Below are 20,293 nucleotides of genomic sequence, written 5' to 3'. Positions count from 1 at the left end.
GCAGGAAACCCAGGTTTCCACAGATGACTTCATACATTTTGGCAGTGTTCCAATTGGACTGGTCTCATCCAGATCCATGTGACAGGAAGAACCTTATTTGTATCTATAACCACCCATGACCTCTGAGATTGTAGGTCCTGATAACTAGATGATCTTTTCTTTGCTGGGTACACATATGCATCTTTATTTTCCTTATATGGCATTTGACTCTGTGAGATAGTATTAACTAGTGGGTGAGGTTGTGTAAGCTTGGAAAGGGAAGCCATGACTGAGCAAATTGTTCTATATAAGAACAACTCATCTTGAAACATGATTGTGTGCACATGTGTGCGTGCATATGGACATTTGTTAAAATCTTCCATCTACTGTCATGTTTTAGGCTATTCTCTTTATCCTTGAGGACTTATTCTTTTAAAAAAATTGTCATTTTAGTGGGATATTAGGAGGAAAAGTAGGTACACTCATCTTTAACTGAAATGATCTGTCATCTTTATCTGAAAGGTCTCCTCTAACTTTCTTTTTCCATGCTTGATTTTTTCCCATGCTTGATTTTGAAGTCAACAGAATTTCTTTATAACAGCTTTATTGGTATATCAATTACCCACCATAAATTGACCTTCTTAAAGTGTACAATTCAGTGGTTTTTTATCTATTCACACAGTGCAACCATCACCATTATCTAACTTTCGAACATTTTTATGACCCCAGAAAGAAACCCTATGCCCATTAGCAGTCACTCCCCATTCCTCCCTCCTCCCACCACCCACATCCTTAGGCAAAGACCAGTTTACTTTCTTTCTATAAACATTTGCTTCTATGGACATTTCATAAATGGAATCACACAGTATGTGGTACTTTGTGACTGGCTTCTTTGATCTAGCATAATGTTTCAAGCTTCATCTGTGGTGTCACATATATCAGTACTGCATTCCTATGGCTGGTTAATATTCTATTGTATGAATATACCATATTTTACTTATCCATTCATATGTTGATGGAAATTTGGGTTATTTCCATTTTTTTGCTGTTATGAACATTTATGTACAAGTTTTTGTGTGGATATATCTTTCATTTCTCTTGAGTATCTACCTGTAATGGAAATGGTTATTTCCATTTTTTTGCTGTTATGAACATTTATGTACAAGTTTTTGTGTGGATATATGCTTTCATTTCTCTCGAGTATCTACCTGTAACTTTATTTTGAGTAACTATTTTCTAACATAGTTTTAGAAAGATTATAGGCTTGAAGAGGAAAAGCAGGATACCCAGCAGCTCCAAGGCCAGGAAGAGGCCTATTGGGGATATTATGGAATTAATTGTGAGCTGGGTGAAATCCCCAGTAAGTTCTTTGTTTTTTTAGTAATGCTTTTATGTTGGAAGAAGAAAAGACATAGTCAACAAGTGAGTTATTTAAAAAGTATACAACCTGTATTAATAGAAAATCAATCTACATAAAAATATTAAAAATTTGGTTAAAGAATATCAGTTGAAGGGATTGCCAGATGATTAGCTTACTAGCCACTTAGAGCTCTGCCCTAACTGTGTCAAGCCGTGTTTTGAACACCTGCTTTACTGAACCCATGGAAATAATCAACCTTTTACAATGAGTCCATAAACAATTTGAGGCCCTTAAGGGAGAAAGGAGGGGTAAGAGGACATACAAATAGTCTTAAGTAACTCTGGGCTTGGTTTAACTCATATGACACCAAATCCACTTACAGGCCACTTATAGCTGAGCATTTAACCAGTAGTGCCTAGAAAAAAACCAACTGGTGGTAGTATGATTTCATCTGAAACTATATATTTACTGTACTAGGCCCATTTAATGTAGTGCTAGATTTATGGAGAAAGTCTAGTTTTATTAGCTGAGATACTGCCAATATTGTTTCAGATTAGCATTTTACATTGTGTGAGGCTCTCTGTCCTATATGCTATTTGTTTTTTCCAGTCTCCTCGGTACATAAATTCTCATACAAATAAGTTCTTCAGCTGCTAAATGCTTGTGTCTAGCCTTTAGTGTAGATATGAGGTTCCAGCTTTATAATTTAGACTATTTTATATTTTTATGTACACCACCTGTCCCCACTGACAAGCATTCAGTACCCAATAAATACTAACAAAATAAATATGCTGAGATACTATTTAGGCATTATCAGGAGTTTGTTTTGGCTATAGGACTAAAGTGTAAAATATCACCTAATTCTTTGTTCTTCCTGCAGGCCTTTGCTCTTACTTGAACATACAAGTTCTCTCTGGGAACAGGAGGATCAGTATAAATATTGACTAATTTGGCAATAAACATACCTCTGCATTTTGCAGAATCTAATCAGAATGATAAGATTTGTAGTTTCACTAATAACCTCTAAGAATAGATGGTAATTTATTAATTTTTATTAGTCACTTTATCAGTCTGCCCTTTGAGAAATTTGTGTGAGGCCTTTGAGAACCATATCATGGTCATGAGGTTGTAAGAGATTTGTAAGAAATATAACCCCTCTTTTTGCATAGGAAAATGAAATTCTGTTGCCTATATAAGCTTCTCATCACTCCAGAGAAGTGATTCCAGTCTTGGGGAATGAAATGCGGAGGAAAACCCAGTTTGATTCTGTACAGCTGGCATTTCATGATTATTTTTCTCATTCTTCTGTAAATACATATTTAGAAAGAAATATAATTCATGTTTTGTTTATTCTTATGTAGTTTATATTTTGTGCCCATGCAGCCTTATAGGCTTCTATTAAAATTTTATTTCTCCACAAGCCCTGAGAACTTACGAAGCTATAGTTTCTCACAAATTAAGATTCCCACCTCTCCACTACACAACGGATTTGCTTATTGATTGATTGATTCAGGGAACATTTCTTAAATATTTACATACATGAGACATGGTGTTAGCTACTCTGTAATAATGATAATAATAGCTAACTTTGTAAGAGTATGCTGATCAAATTGTATGTTATGAGGTCCTGGGCACTTGGATTTAAATTGTAGTTCAGCTATTTGGTACCTGGGTGAATGTGGACAGGCTAATCAATCTCTATATTTCAGTCTAGTCATCTCCAAATGGGGAACTACTCCTATTGCTACCATAACAGATTACCACGAACTTAGTGACTTAATGCATTGCAAATTTATTATCTCACTGTACTGTGGGTGAGAAGTGTGTGGGCTCAACTGGTTCCTCTACTCTAAATCTCACAGGGCCAAGATCAAGGTGACAGTCTAGGCTCCTGTATGACTGTTCTGGGTGTTCTGGGGGGAATCTACTCCCAGACTCATTCACATTGTTGGCAAAATTCAGTTCCATGCAGTTGTAAGGCTGAAGTCTCTGTTTCTTTGCTGGTTTCTCAGTTTCTAGAGGCTGCCTGTGTTGTCGAGTTTATGACCTCTCTTAATCTGCAAATTCGGCAACAGCTCATTATACTATTAATATCTAATAGATTAGCAAGTTTTCATAAAACATTTTGTGAGGTTTAATGAGGCAGGGGGATGGGGGAAGCTACTTTGACAAATCTGGCACCATGAGGCTAAGTATTTTGGTTGTCTTAATGGTTGACCTTCTCATGGCTCTGAGATATATCATGATAGAGATTAGCATTTTGTCAGTTACTTTATATTATTCTTTCCTTGAGGCTAAGATTATGAATACAGTATAACTTCATGGTCATTGAAAAGTCCAGTCATGTGACAAACACTAGGATACATGTCAAGATTAGAGTTAGGTGCCATCCTGTGATATATCTTGTGATACAGGTATAGCATTGCTGATTATAATTATAATTTTTTTTTTTTTTTAGTGAGAGCAAATATTTTTCACATGGTTCAATGTTTGCTGCTTAACCTGGAACAAAAGTATTTATGGTACAGTTTTCAAGTGCTGAGTAGATTTGTCTGTATGCTATGTATACTGTGCTAGTTGAATGTTTGAATTTTAGCTTGAGAAATGGGTCAAATGCAGCCAACAACAAATGAGAACTTTCAAGAAAACTTGAATAATTTGAAGTAGCACTTTTCACTAATGGAGAGAGAGAGTTTTTGTCCTAAGATTGATGTCAAAGAAAATGATGACTATTTTAATTGTGAACCATTATTTCCATCTGCAAAGTTTTCTTAGAATTTTTGGACTTACGACTTATAACATATGATCCTAGTTTTTATTCCAATTTAACAAGTTTAAAGCAGTTAACATATGTTAATACATCTGCAGAGGTGCATTTCACTTCTGTTTCTGAGGCCCTTTTATGGAATTTTGTTGCTGAGTGTCCTTTCCCTGTGACCACTAAAGGAGCTTTTTCTTCTATTTAGATACTATCTGTAATCTGATTCCTACCTAACAGTAATATTCCATCCAACTCAGCAAATTCTATAAATGGACTAAATTATTCCACATTTCTTTAAAATATATTTGAAATATAGATGTACTGTATTCCTATGCCAGTTTGTCTTACTGTGTGTCTTAAAAATGCGTATCATTCTTTAAAACAATGTCTTGAGCGCTTTTACTATGCAAGGCACGGAGGGTGTTTAAAAGATGGTTGAAACTCAACCACCAACTCTAAAAGAGCTTATATTTGCCAGTTTATAGATTTTTTTTTTACTTTAGCTGGAGACATCAACTACATTTCAAGGAGACCTTCCTGTCAATCTTATTTATAATCTCTATCACTAGCCTTCACCCTGGTCCAAGTACTCCCAATTCCCCTAGCCCTATCACTATGTTTATTGCCTAATGTCTCACCTGCTAGATGGTAGGCTCCATGAGGGTAGGGATTTTCTGTTTATTTTGTTTACGGATTTATCTCAAATGCTTAGAATGGTGCCTGGAACAGAGTAGTCACTCAGTAAATGTTTTCGGAATGATTAAATGAATGAAACAACTTCCAACACAAGACAAATTTAAACTGCATTCTGAATCTGCCCCCACGTCTAACCATCCCATCAGCATCAGCCTGATCCAGGCCCCAGGCCCTTTCCTTCTTGATGGTTACAGTAACCTCTTAAGTAATCTTGCTGCTTTCAACTGTGCCCCTACAGTCTAGACTCAGCAGAGCAGCCAGAGTGGTCCTCAAGACAGATCATGTCTCCCCACAGCTCAAAACCCTCACACAGTAAACAAAACAAAACAAGAAAAGACCATAGCTTTTAGTCAAATTTAATCAGACAGTAATGATCTGTCCTTTCCCTCTCTGCATTGTCTCCCCATTTCATCTCCTGCTACTCACCCCACCCACCACCACTTGGCCCCAGCCCCAGGACATCCACCTCAGGCCCTTTGGGTGTGCTGTTTCCTTGCCTACTACACACTTCCTTATTTATTTCAGCTCTGCTCAAAAGTCATGGTATCAGAGGGGCCTCCCTGACCATATTGAGTGAAATAACATCTTGTACCCCGACATCACTCTGCTTTACTCCACTTTATCCTGCTTTCTGTTTCTTCATAGCATGTATGTTACCACTTCATATATATTTTAAACATTTTTTAATTGTCTGTCTTCCCCTCGATTAGAATATGTTTCATAAAAGCATGGAGTTTGCTTTTGTATTAGTCAGGGTTCTGTAAAGGGACAGAACTAATGGAATAGATGGGTATATAGCTTATTAAGGAGTATTGGCTCACATGATCACAAGGTGAAGTCCCACAATAGCCCATCTGCAAGCTGAGGAGCCAGGAAGCCAGTCCGAGTCCCAAAATCTCAAAAGTAGGGAAGCCCACAGCACAGCCTTCAGTCTGTGGCTGAAGGCCCAAGAGCTCCTGGAAAATCCGAGGGTCCAAGAGTGGGTCTGGTGTAAGACCAAGGGTCCAAAAGCTGAAGAACTTGAAGTCTGATGTTCAAGGGCAGGAAGCATCCAGAAAGGGAGAGAGATGGAGGGCAGAAGACTCAGCCAGTCTAGTCCTTCTGTGTTCCTCTGCTGGCAGCTGATTAGATGGTGCCCACCCAGACTGAGGGTGAGTCTGCCTCTCCCAGTCCACCGACTCAAATGTTAATCTCCTTTGGCAACACCCTCACAGACACACCCAGGAACAATACTTTGCATCCTTCAATCCAGTCAAGTTGACACTCAATATTAACCATCACAGCATTGTTTAATGCCTTCCCCGTGGTGTTGAAGAATGTTAGACACATAGAAAGTGTATGATAAACAAATATACTGTTTGTATATTTGTGTAACAAATATACATTTTGGATGCATATAAACAAAAATAGAAGCATTGCAAACTTTTATAATGTGACACCTTAAGTGAGCCATCATAATTATCAATATAAATACAAGAACGTGAATGTATAAGGCAGTGTTTATTGTATTTAGATGTGAATAAATCAGACAATAAAGCCATAGCAAAGTAATTATTAGGAAATTTTTTTTTTTTTTTGACAGGGTCTCACTCTGTCACCCAGGCTGTAGTGCAGTGGTATGATCATGGTTCACTTCTGCTTTGACTTCCTGAAGCTCAAGCGATCCTCCCATTTCAGCCTCCCAAGTAGCTTGGACTACAGGCATGTGCCACCATGCCCAGCTAATTTTTGTCTTTTTTGTAGAGACGGGGTTTCGCTATGTTGCCCGGGCTGGTCTCAAACTCCTGGGCTGAAGCAATCCACCCACCTTGGCCTCCTAAAGTGCTGGAATTACAGGCATGAGCCACCACACCCTGCCAATTATTATGAGCCTCCTTTCTCGCAAGCGTCAGAAGGCATCTTCCTAATAGGCACATTTGTACCACCACTGCCCCCATGCTGCTACCCTAGGCATTCTTCTACAAGCCTCCTCTGAAGGTGTTGAGCAGTTATTATTCTCATATGTAGGAAATCTTATTTGTAGGGTTGCAGCAGGCTGGCAGTAATGGTAATATTTACCAGATATTTCCAGAAACACTTTACAAAATGCAGATACATAATTAACCTGTATGAAAAGACATGAGGCAAAATGTCATGCTAATAAATTAAGGTCTTTACTGTACTGTCAGTATATTTGAACAGGGATTCAAGAGGTAAATTATAAATGTGGGTGTGCTGCTGTCAAAGCCACTGATGTAGAGGACGCTCACATCCTTGTCCAGTGGGTGAATCCAGGAATCCGTGAATCTATCTTCCATCACAGGAAACAAAAATGCTGTGGAAATGGAAGAAGGTAGATAAAAGATATTTCTCTGTTACTTTTGACTTTTCAGAATATATTTTGTGATTCTTCCATTCAGGCCATAAATGATTTTTTTTTTTTTTTTTTTTGAGGCAGGGTCTTGCTCTGTCGCCCAGGCTGGAGTGCAGTAGCACGATCTTGGCTCACTGCAACCTCCGCTTCCCAGGTTCAAGCGATTCTCCTGCCTCAGCCTCCTGAGTAGCTGGGATTACAGGTGCATGCCACCATGCCTGGCTACTTTTTGTTATTTTTAGTAGAGACAGGGTTTCATCATGTTGGTCAGGCTGGTCTTGAACTCCTGACCTCGTGATCTGCCCACCTCAGCCTCCCAAAGTGCTGGGATTACAGGCGTGAGCCACTGCGCCCAGCCGCCATAAACGATTTTATGTCATTTTGCTAAACATGAAACTCTCTAAATACATCTGTCTCCCTTCCCATTGTTTGGCTGTTTTATTTCCTGGAAAAATTGTTTATCATATTTCAGAAATTGGAAAATGATGAAAATGCTGCTGCTTTTTCAAAGATGTTATTGTCATAAATTCATAACTATTTTGAATCTTCATTTTATTAGACCTGATATCTTTACACATTGCCTGCCTTATGGTTTGAGGTTTCATTTCAGAGCCAGAAGGCCAGAGGCTAATTATCAAGGCTGTTGTAATGCTGTTGCTTGTTATCTTTAAATGCTGACAATGAGACCACAATTTTAAACAGAGAGCAAACACCCATGAAAACATCCCATAGACTCACTTTGAATTAGTCACCATAAAAAAGAAGGCAGAACATTTTCTCTTGGTTCATTATTTGTTTATTTTCATAATATAAGGGCATGAGAAATGGGTATCTCCAATTAGTTCTTAATCACTCCTACTTAATTATTTCAATATCTTGTATATCCCTGCTATTTAAGGTCATAGTGCAGTGGAAAATAGCCATTATAAACAATACAACGTAGGTCACATAAGTAGTAGGTAGCAGAACCAGGTTCCTCACCCCAGAAGTGACTTGAGCCTTCATTCTGATCTTGTGCTCTGAAGCCTCTCAATGTCACTGTGTCTGATTTGCTGTATGTTTTCGCTTCCTGTCTGTAGCATTATGTTATCCAGGTGCTTTGTAACACTGATTAATTCTCTGATTTTGTATCTCATTTCCCTCATTTTTCTGTTTCTTCTTCAGTTAACTAGCTAAAGCTGACTTATGTAGGCAATACAACTGCTTATTAATTATAACTGAATTACATTTTTATTCTCTTAGATGTCAAAGTAATGGATTGTAGTCATTCCTCTAAACTACTGTATTTGTTATAAAATATATTTTTTTTTCCGAGAGAAAGCATTACACAAAGTCACAAAACTTAGCAATTTTACTATATTTAAGTATTGGCAAAACAAATCTTTGAGACTTGAGAGAAACTTTTCATATGTATGCCTATGAATTTTGATATATCGTTAGACATTTTGGGGTGTATGCTGGGTTATTAGTCTTTTGTATGAGAAATATATATCAAATTCTGAACTATATGACATGTTAGATATTGTTAAAGAAAAAGTTATTCTGGCCGGGTGCGGTGGGTCACGCCTGTAATTCCAACACTTTGGGAGGCCCCAGCCTGGCCAACATGGTGAAATGCCGTCTCTACTAAAAATACAAAAATTAGCTGGGCATGGTGGTGCACACCTGTAATCAATCCCAGCTACTCAAGAGGCTGAGACAGGAGAATCGCTTGAACCCAGGAGGCAGAGGTTGCAGTGAGCTGAGATTGTGTCACGGCACTCCAGCCTGGGTGACAAGAGCAAGACTCCTTAAAAAAAAAAAAAAAAAGAAGAAGAAAAAAAAAAGTTATTCATTCTGACACTTGTTAAAGAATGGTAAGGCAATCTTTATTCAGGACTATTATGATAGCTAGAGGGACTACTGCATTTGGGGTTTTGCAGCGGGGCAGAGAGATTGGGCTCAACTTGGAATACAAGGGAAAGTGGGAATTACATGACCATATACCAGAGTTGGGATAGGCAGCAGTCAGTGGGTGGAAAATTACTAACAGGAAACCTCAAGGGTCAGGAGAGATTATGGCTAAACAGACCTAACAAGTTTCTTGCTGAAGGCAGGCTAAGGTGATCAGACATCATTTGGAGGATGGTAGGAAATGAGTAATTTGGTCAGATATGGAGGGTTATCAGATATGAAGGGTGGAGATCTTGGCTGAACTGACTTAGCAGTATTCTTACTAAAAGTGGACTCTTGAGGACATGCCCAGAACAGGGCTTAGGTGAAAAAAAGCTCAGAGAAGTCTGACTAGAGATTGGTCAAGGAGATAATCTTTGTCAAGATTAAAAAGCTGTTTAGGAATTAAAAGTTTCCTTCAGTTTTCTCTGTGTACAGTATCTTGATCACTAAGTTTAGCATCCCCCATAATGTCCCTTGAAGGTCTCTCATATCAAATTTTATTCAAAAGAATCCTGGTTTTGACAAACTTGAAGACAAAAATCAAATGGAAGATTCCACTGTGGATCAAAAACCTAACCATTGTCTTAATTTGGGGACGAAAACATTAAATTGAAACACAAACCCATTTTGTGCACTGAATAAACCTTGTGGTTTTTTTATATTTCTTGCATAAGTTAGTAATTCTTTTTTCTATTGTTATTATTTTTTATTTTGAGATGGAGTCTCTCCCTGTCGCCCAGGCTGGAGTGCAGTGGTGCAATCTCGGCTCACTGCAAGCTCCACCTCCCGGCTTCATGCCATTCTCCTGCCTCAGCCTCCTGAGTAGCTGGGACTACAATAAGTTAGTAATTCTTTAACATAAAGTCAAATACACAAGTCCTATCTCAGTCTCTCAAGAGGTTTTTTCTGAATAAAATGTTAGAGTGTATTACACCTATGTGCTTTTGTTGTTGTTACTGTGAAATATACCTGAGAACATTTTTATTCTTTTTTTTTCCAGATGGCAGAAATGATGTTCAGGAGAGTAGCTTAAGAGACTTAATAAAAGAGCTGCCAGACACCCACTACTGCCTCCTCAAGTACCTTTGCCAGTTCTTGACAAAAGTAGCCAAGCATCATGTGCAGAATCGCATGAATGTTCACAATCTCGCCACTGTATTTGGGCCAAATTGCTTTCAGTAAGTTAGTGGAGTTTTACTGTTAATATCATCATGTCCCCCTTTGTGTTTACTACTGTCTGAAATTACTGGGATGTAGAAGCATATTTCAGTCTGAAAATTCAGCCAGCTTATTTTGGAGAAGTTGTATCTTGTTCTTGGGCATGTTAGCCTTGTTTTTCATCCCAGTTTGAAGAAGGTAGCTATGCCCTTTTTACAAAACTATAATTTGCAGTAAATCAAATAGCCTTATTTAAAAATCTGGAAATAAGTTATATTTTAATTAAAAGGGGTATTTAAAAAAATCTGTAATCAGAAATGTTGATTAGCAGAAAGAGAAAGAGTATGACATAGTGAATAATTTTTAAAATAGTAATAAAGTTCAAATTATTGCCAATAGATGGAAAATTATGAACAGACTATGCCAGTATCAGAAAAATATAACCTCAGCTTCATTTACTGGAAATAAACTAGTCTATTTTAGTAGATTCTTTGTTGCTAGCCACAGGAACTTTTGTAAAGCTTCATATTTTATTCTCCTTCTTATTCCATAAAGCTCTTTAATTTTTGATATGTGAAACGTGATCCTGCAATCCAGGGACTTTGCTTTTAACTCTCCTATTAATCACCTCTGATATCAAATACATTCCTTCTAGTTAAGAGAGAGAGAACATTTACACTCCAAAAGCTCTCAGAAACTCAGCAACTTTTTTTTTTTAATAGCATATCTACTTCTCCACTTAATTAATATACAGGCTTATTCAGCTGCCCAGAACTAGTAATATTACAGTCCTCAGAATGACTGTCTAAATATAGATTCTGGCTTAGATCCTAGTGACTACAGGGTTCCAGGTCATTCATAGCCTAATTTGGGTAGAAGTTCTACTGTAATAACTATCCTGATTGTAATTCTAAAGGTGTTAACTGTTAACTTTTAAATAATGGCATTTCATAGGATACGTTAGGGTCTCGTGAATAAATATCTCAGATGCAGGATCCACTAATTTTTTGTCTTATTCAGAAGCTCCATGATAGTAAAAAGTCTATATTTGTTCTTATATTTGTTCTGCCCAGTAAACCTTTGTTTGGTGACTTACATGTGAGAAAGGTATAAGTAGGAAACTGTTGAATAATTCCGAAACCTAGATTCTAGAACAAGTAAAAATGAATTTGTAAATGGAATGCTCATTTGGTAAGCATTAAACACAGATCCTTACCTCATTACTAACTTAGAAATTGGGCTTGATCTGGAATTTCTGGTAATCTGCTCCAGTTAGTCAGTCAGAATATCAATAAGTAATGAGTATTTATTATAGGTTCTAATTTTTTCTATTGTTGTAAAATATACATAAAATAAAATATACCAGTTTAACCTGTTTTGTTCTTTTTGAGACAGTCTTGCTCTGTTACCCAGGCTAGAGTGCAGTGGTACGATCTCGGCTCACTGCAACCTCCACCCTCTGGGCTCAAGCAATCCTCCCACTTCAGCCTCCTGAGTAGCTGGGACTGCAGGCACATAGCACCATGCCCAATTAATTTTTGTATTTTTTGTAGAGAAGGAGTTTCACCATGTTGCCCAGGCTGGTCTCAAACTCCTGGGCTCAAGCAATCCACCTGCCGCGACCTCCCTAAGTGGTGGGATTATGGGCGTGAGCCACTGTGCCTGGCCAACTCAGGTTTTTAAACTAATGCTTAGCTAGTTTTAGTATTCTTGACAAATTCCATTTACCTAACAGATCAGTCATTTAATGTAGCTTTTTGTTTGTTTATTTTGAGACAGACTCTGGCTCTGTCGCTCAGGTTGGAGTGCAGTGGTGAGATCTCAGCTCATTGAAACCTCTGCCTCCTGGGTTCATGCGATTCTCCTGCCTCAGTCTCTTGAGTAGCTGGGATTATAGGCACCCGCCACCATGCCCGGCTAATTTTGGGGTTTTTAGTAGAGACAGGGTTTCACCGTGTTGGCCAGGCTGGTCTCGAATTCTTGACCTCAAGTGATCCTCCCACCTCCGCCTCCCAAAGTTCTGGGATTACAGGCCTGACCCTCATGTAGCTTTTGAAATGTATGTGGTACAAGGTTATACAATAATTCGTTTAAATTTTTAAATTTTATTGTCTGTTGTTACATCTTCTTTCTCTTTTCTAATGTTAATTTTGCCTTCTCACTATTTATCTTGGCCAGAGTAGCCGAGCTTTTTGTCTATTTATTATTCTTCTCAAATAATCCATTTTTAACTTTATTGAATAAATTTGCCTTAAAATTTTTCTATTTCATTAACTCCTATTTTCATATTTATCAATTTACTAGAACTTAACTGGTTTTTTCAAGCTTTTCTCCTGTTTTCATAATATGAAAAATTTCAGTCATACAATTTGAAGGAGCATAATGATTATACATTTTCTCGTTAGCTAGATAAAACAAATGCACTTTATCTCTGTATATATGTAAATATGTATTTTTTGTTGAACCATTTGAAACTAAGTTGCAGACCTCAGCTATTTCACTGTTAAATACTTAATAATGCATCCTTAAAAATGAGGAATTTTTGCTACATAACCATAATATACTTATTATGCCTAAGAAAATGGACAGTTCCATCATATCATTTGGAGAGTCCATTCAAGTATCCCAATTTGTCACAATTTATTTTTCTCAGAAGAGGATCCAATGGTTCATCCATTCTACTTGGTTGTTAGGCCTCTTTAGTATGTCTTAATAAAGAACAGACCTTCCATGTGTGCACACCCATGTGCAGGGGTGCCCACACTGTTGTTTTGTTTGTATTTAACCACAACTTTTTTTTTCAACCACATTGACTTTTGAAAAAAATTTCATTTAATTTAATGTTAAGTTCCTGGATACATGTGCAGGATGTGCAGGTTTGTTACATAGGTAGACATGTGCCATGGTGGTTTGCTGCAACACCTAGGTGTTAAGCACAGCATACATTAGCTGTTTTTCCTGATGCAACCACATTGAGTTTTCAAGAAACCAGACATCATCCTGTGGAATATTGTACAGTGTGGATTTGTCTGATTATTTTCTTGTGTGGTTAAGTCGTTTTTCTGTCCTCTGAATCTACTATAATCTATAAGCCATATATAAGTCAAGTTATATTCAGATTAAGTTTTTTGTTTTTTTTTTGAGAGGAGTCTCACTGTCACCGAGGCTGGAGTGCAGTGGCGCGATCTCGGCTCACTGCAAGCTCCACCACCTGGGTTCACGCCATTCTCCTGCCTCAGCCTCAGGAGTAGCTGGGACTACAGGCGCCCGCCACCACGCCTGGCTAATTTTTTGTATTTTTAGTAGAGACGGGGCTTCACCCTGGTCTCGATCTCCTGACCTCGTGATCCGCCCGCCTCAGCCTCCCAAAGTGCTGGGATTACAAGCGTGAGCCACTGCGCCCGGCCTCAGATTAAGTTTTTTGGCCAGAATACTTTATCAGTGATATTGTATCCTTAATGTTGCATCCCATTAGAAGCCATGTAATGTTAAGTTGTCTCACACTTATTGATGCTTAGTTTGCTTTATTAGTTAAAGTCACCACTTTCAAATCTCTCTATTGTAAGGCTGTGGCATTCCCTTTGCAGTTAGCAAGTAATTCATTAGGTGACTACTTGGGCATCACGCAAATGTATATTCCTCCCTATTCACTATCAGTTTGATTGTCTATTGAAAATCCTAGCCTGATTCAGTTTTTTCTTTTTGGGTTGTAGAATGTTGATTTTTAAAATCTACTAGTATTTTTTTTTCTTTTTCCTTTAGTGATATTCTCTAAAGAAGAGCTTTCCCTTGTCAGTGGGGAATGAACAACATTAAATTTTCCTGTGCTCAAATTATCCCAAATTTGGCAGTTGTGGGAGTCCCTTTAGGCTGGCAGCTGTGTCCTTTTGACAAAACCCTGTAATAGTATTTCCTACCTTTCCAGCTAAAGATGATGTCTCAGGATGGAATTAACCATTTCTCCAAGAGGCTTTGGTTTCTTTTATAGAAGAATTATATTTAGAAGCCAAGATCTGGGTGCCAAGTTATTTGCATCTAGGTCTTAATGACTTCTAGAGCAAGGAAATAAAGAAAGAAATGAATACTTGAATGATGGAATGACTGAATGGAAGAAATAATGGATTTATATTGATATTTTGAGTTTAATTTTAACATTATTATATTCTTTCTTAACAACTTTGATTTCATATTTGCAACTCTATACTCTGACAGTGAAAATCTTGCTTCCTAAAAAATAAGAATATTTATTTGCTTTTCTCTACAACATACATAAAATGTGTATTTTATGTATAGATATAAATAAAGTGTCACAACATCAGGGAAACCACTGAGTAATGTTTAAGACATCCTGGCAGTCCGTATTGTCCCTATATCTGGCGAGGAGAATGCATTCAAAGTAAAGGGTGGTTGTCTTTGCCATTTGGCATATAGTTGAGTTCACTTGTTTCAATCCATTTCCAATTTTAGAATGCAGAGCTTCTTTTCCTTTTCAATGTAATTTTGTTTAAATTTTTATAACATTTACGTGGCTTAAAAGTGAAAATTGGCCAGGCGCAGTGGCTCATGCCTGTAATCCCACCACTTTGGGAGGCTGAGGCAGTCAGATCACTTGGGGTCAGGAGTTCGAGACCAGCCTGGCCAACATGGTGAAACCAGATCTCTACTAAAAATACAAAAATTAGCCAGGCGTGGTGGCAGGTGCCTGTAATCACAGCTACTTGAGAGGCTGAGGCATGAGAGTCACTTGAACCCGGGAGGTGGAGGTTACAGTAAGCTGATATTGTGCCACTGTACTCCAGCCTGGGACATAGGGTGAGACTCAATCTCAAAAAAAAAAAAAAAAAAGTGAAAATTATGTAAAGAGAAAGAGGTTTACTCAGAAGTTTCCCTTTTATCATTATTCTTTCTATACTGTTCAACCTCTTGCTGTCTTTGGAAAACATTTTTATTAGTTTCTGGCTTATCCTTCAATGTTTCTTTTGGTAAAATAAGTGTGTATATGTAGTTACATTTTGTGTATTATGTGATGTCTATATGTGTGCATTCTTATTTCTATGTGTTCCTTACACTGTTTTTAACTTTGCTTTTTATCTGCAAATCTTAGAGATCATTCCAACAGTTTTTTTTAAATTCTTTTTTGTGTTTGTGTATTACTTCATTGCTTGGACAAAGTAAGTTTTAGTCAATGATACTTTTCTGATGGTCATTTGTTTCCCATCTTTTACTGTTAGATATGATCCCACATCAAATAAACTTGTGCATATGTATCACCAAGATTAATTCCTAAATATCAGATTTTTGGGTCAAAGAACAAATGCCTCTATATCATTAGATAGCCCCAATCCCCCTCCATAGAGGATGAGTCAGTGTTACATGTCTATTAGCAGCATGCAAGAGTGTCCGTTTTTCAGTCTTGCCAAGAAGATTTCGTAAAAATTTTGAAGTCTTGCCAGTCTGATAGGTCAGATGTGATATCCCAGTGTGGATTTTTTAAGTTTTAAGAGTTTTATTGAGACACCGTTTATATACCACACAATTTGCCATGTGATGTATATAATTTGTTGGTTTTGAATAGATACAGAATTCTGTAATCATCACCACAGTCACTTTGAGAATACTTTCATCACCCCCAAAAGAAATGCTGTACTGTTAGCAGTCACTTCCCATTTCTTCCCAATCACTCCCCACAACAACCTGGCTCTAGGCAACCACTCATCTACTTTCTGTGTCTAGAGAGTTGCCTATTCTGGACATTTCATATAAATGGAATCATACAATATGTGTTCTTTTCTGACTGTACTCTTTCACTTAGCAAAATGTTTTCAAGGCTCATCCATTTTGTAGCATGTGTCAGTACATCATTCCTTTTATGGCAGAATAATGTTTCAGTGTAGAGACATACCAGTTGATGTGTTTATCAACTCGTTAGTTGATGGGTATTTGTGTTACTTCTAGTTTCTGGCTATTTCGAATGATGCTGCTGTGAACGTTTGTGTACATGTCCATGTGTAGAATTATGTGTTCATTTCTCTTGGGTATATAACTAGGAGTAGAATTGTTGGGTCTCATGGTAACTGTTTAAAATTTTGAGGAACTACCAAAATATTTACTGAAGTGGCTGCACCATTTTATATTCCCTCATGCATTTGTTACCTCATATATTCCCATCAGCAATGGGATGTGCTTATCATGCAAAAAGAGACTAAAATAAAATAAATATTCAAAGAAAAATAAAACCTGAGGACCTAATAGGAAAATGGCAAAAGACAAAAATATATGAAGAGAAAGACACACGGCCATGTACATTCCCATCAGCAATGTATGGGCGAACCAATTTCTCTACATCCTTGTTAATATCTTTTTGATTCCATTCCTGTGGGTATGAAACACTATTTCATTTTGGTTTTGATTTGCATTTCCCTGATTACTAATGACATTGAATATTTTCTTGTGCTTATTGGCCATTTGTATATTTTTGGAGAAATGTTTATTCAGATCTTCTGCCTATTTTTAAGTTGATTTACTTGTCTTTGTTGTTGAGTTATAAGAGTTGTTTATATACTTTGCATATAAATTCCTTATCAGGTACAGGACTTGTAAATATTTTCTCCTATTCTATAAGTTGCCTTTTCATTTTCTTGATCGTGTCCTTTTAAGCACAGAGGTTTTTATTTTTGATGGAGTCCAGTGTATCTGTTTTTTCTTTTGTCACTTATGCTTTTTGTGTTGTACCTGAGAAAGTTTTGGCTAACCAAGATCATGAAGATTTATTCATCTTCTAGGAGTTTTATAGTTATGACTGTTATGTTTAGGTCTATGGAGCTATTTTGGAGTTAACTTTTGTGAATGGTATACAGGAGTCTAACTTCATTCTTCTGCATGTGGCTGTCCAGTTGTCCCAGCATCATTTGTTGAAGATTGCTTTTCCCCATTGAATTATCTCAGCACTCTTGTCAAAAATAAGTTGACCACAATTATTGGGGCTTATATCTGAACTCATAGTTCTATTCCATTGATCTGTATATCTATTCTTCTGTCAGTACCATAGTATTTTGATAATTCTATAGCTTTTTAATGAGTTTTGAAATCATGAAGTTTCAATACTCCAAGTTTGTTCTTCTTTTCAGAATTATTTTGGCTAGTCTGGGTTCGTTGTATTTCTATACAAATTTTAGGATCAGTTTGTACATTTCTACAAAAAAGTTAATATTGTGATAGGATGTTCTGTTGAATCTGGAGACCAATTTGGAGAGTACTCTATTGCCATTTTAGCAAAATTAAATCTCCCAATATATGAGCATGAAATATTTCTCCATTTACTTAGGTCTTTAATTTGTTTCAATAACGTTTCATGGTTTTCAGGGTACAAGTTTTGCAATTATTTTGTTAAATCTATTCTTAAGTATCTTTTTCTTTTAGATGCTATTCTAGATGTAATTGTTTTCTCAGTTTTATTTTCAGATTGCTCATTGCTAATACAACATAGTTTTAATTTGCATGTGCTTTCTTATAAATGAAACTAAACATTTTTACTTGTGTTTAAGGGCCATCTGTCTTTTTCCTCATATACCTGTTTGTATCTTTTGCCATTTTCCTATTAGGTGCTCAGGTTTTATTTTTCCTTGTTGAATACTTATTTATTTTTAGTCTCTTTTATCCATCATAATCACACTTAAAACTCTAATTTTCCTCTCAGTATTACTTTGTCTCCTCATTTTCACTGTTATTTTACCACTTCATATAATAGGTTGGGTTATCCAAGGTATAACTCTGAGACTAAGTTTTCAAGCAGAAGTTTTATTGGGTAGTACTTTTTGGAACCATTCTTTCCTTATACCTATAAGGAACAGAGGAAGGTAGGATTAGGCAGAAGTTGAACTGCCATCAAGTTGTAACACAGGATTCATTCAGTCCCAGGGGAGCTTAGAAGATGGGATGACCTTTCAGATAAATCCCTAGTTGAATCAAAGGGTTTAGTCTCCTTACCCCATTTCCATCTATCACTGGAGGTGAGCTGTGCCAGGGACATGGTGTGGTCTCAGAAGAAGGACTTAGCCATGAGCCATAAGCAGGCAGCACTTTCAGTGGGAAGGGGTGGATAATGAATACTTCTGGCATGAAGGAGACACCTGGGCATCACCTCACAGAGTCACTACATAAATATTTTCTTTTAAAAATTCATTAAACCTTGGACTGTGAGCTATATATATTGTATATGATTTTTCTAAGGAAATTCCCAATATCCCAGTTTCTAAGACAAATAAAAGTCCTCCTGAATACTTTATCATTCTTAGAAATTAGCAGGAATTGCTTCCATCAGTTTTGATAGTTATTAAAATGAGTATTGGATTTTCAGTGGTTTGGATAGCATGACATATAAAAGGAAGTTAGTCTAGTTCTTATTCTGCCCATTAGTAGTCCTTATTCTACTAATGCAGGTAGATTTGACCTGCATTGTTTATTTTCCTGTTAAATTTTTGTAAAACAGGACCCACAGAGTTTGCTTTGAAATTTAAGTGAGACTGTAAGAGAAAGTCCTCATACATAGTAAGCAATTGGCAGAGTTAGAATCCATGTGCATTTAATTAAATACCTTTAAAATTGTATTAAGGGAAAGATCAGGTTTTATGGGCTCTGCCCATCGTACTAGTTAATGAACTGGGCTCTTTAGAAACATGAGATGGAAGACATGACATTGCTCTTAACCTCAGTTGTCATAGTTCTCACTTAGAACAAGCTTCTTACAGTATTGAGTATGCTTGTTAATATTTAATGGAATAGAAAATGTTCTTGCCCAGTAAAATTTCTCAACACAAGCCAACTTCTTCAACTTAGTACTTGTATCAGACACCTTCTGATTTCCTCAGATTGCCTTGGCTCTACCCGCCTCTCAGACCAATCTGCTTCCACCAGGCTTGGACCTTTCTCCTGCCTTGGGAATGCTGGATTCTTCTCCTTGGCTTCTGCCTTATAGCTGGGTCAACAAGCCATCTGGGTCAACAAGCAGAGTTTCTGGCTTCTGCCATCACTTTTGAACCCTAGACTTGGATCTTAATTCCTGATAGGGTATCAGAGGCATGGGATATGGCAACCTGGAAATCTAGAACAGTTAAATAGGAGTCAGGAGGAAACATGGACATTTTTTCTTCTTCCCATGGAACACATTGAATATTTCTTCATCCCATGGCTTCTCCTTGCAGCTTATCTGGGGAATTCCAGACTGCCAAGCAAAGCATCTGTTGAGCAAACTGTTATGTGTCTTTGTAGTTCTTTGTGAAAGAGCTATGCATACTTTACATTATTTCACATCCCTGCTTGCCTCCTTTTCTCACCCACCCTGCCTGGTATCCCTGCTGTCAAAGTAATACACCAACATCCTCATCATTGCCTTGTTTTCTTTGGGTTTCTTGAGGATCTGCTCTAAGGCACTGTGTACCTAATGATATAGCAGATTGTTCTAATACATTAGGAAAATCTATTTTCTTAAGATTAGGTGAGAGATTTTATACTTTAAGAATATTTAAGGATAACATTGGGTATGCATGAGATTCATTATATTAGAAATACGTAAATATTTTTTATTTGCCATTGTTTAGAGTGTATTTAAAAATCTGATTAAGTGATATTGATGAACAGACCAAAGCCTCGGCTTTTGGTTCTGGGTTTTTTGTTTGTCTATTAGTATTCTTGGCACTTTGCATTAAACTCATTGTGCACACTTAGTTCGTACAATTTGATAACATGTATGTCTTTAATCTCTAATAATTAAATTTGCTATTGTACTGATGAGTAAGTCATTTTGATCAAATTTTGCTTCATATCTCTGCGTCTTGTGCCTTTTGTCTATAGATAGGTAAATTAATTCTATTCCTTGAAACAAGTGTTTCAGTACTAACCAATAAGATAAAAAGTAATTTTGTAGGTATTCCTGAAACTTTCAAAGATAAATTAGTTTTGTATTTTGAATGTTAAGCCCTTCCACTTATTCTTCTATCCAAGATGTTACATTTTTTCTTAGTGGCAGCACCAAAAAAGTTTTAAAACTGCTATT

General features: G+C 37.0%; 1 protein-coding gene across 20 annotated transcripts in view; it reads left to right on the top strand.

The window, feature by feature from the left end:
- FAM13A (family with sequence similarity 13 member A) overlaps window positions 1–20,293 on the top strand; it is a 331,498-nt gene that overhangs the window by 65,114 nt on the left and 246,091 nt on the right. For 18 of the 20 annotated variants that reach the window (XM_063723517.1, XM_063723518.1, XM_063723520.1 and 15 more), the window contains one exon: window positions 10,085–10,262. The exons of 1 other annotated variant lie outside the window; for it this stretch is intronic. In XM_063723517.1, coding sequence (XP_063579587.1) covers window positions 10,085–10,262 — 178 coding nt within the window. Of the gene's footprint in view, window positions 1–10,084; window positions 10,263–20,293 lie in introns of those variants that run through there. One more of the 20 variants, XM_024245792.3, reaches the window with a different exon arrangement.

Source organism: Pongo abelii, chromosome 3 (assembly GCF_028885655.2).
Source record: "Pongo abelii isolate AG06213 chromosome 3, NHGRI_mPonAbe1-v2.0_pri, whole genome shotgun sequence".
Lineage (NCBI taxonomy): Eukaryota > Metazoa > Chordata > Mammalia > Primates > Hominidae > Pongo > Pongo abelii.
The sequence above is the reverse complement of the archived record's forward strand: the minus strand, read 5'-3'. Positions and strand labels throughout refer to the sequence as shown.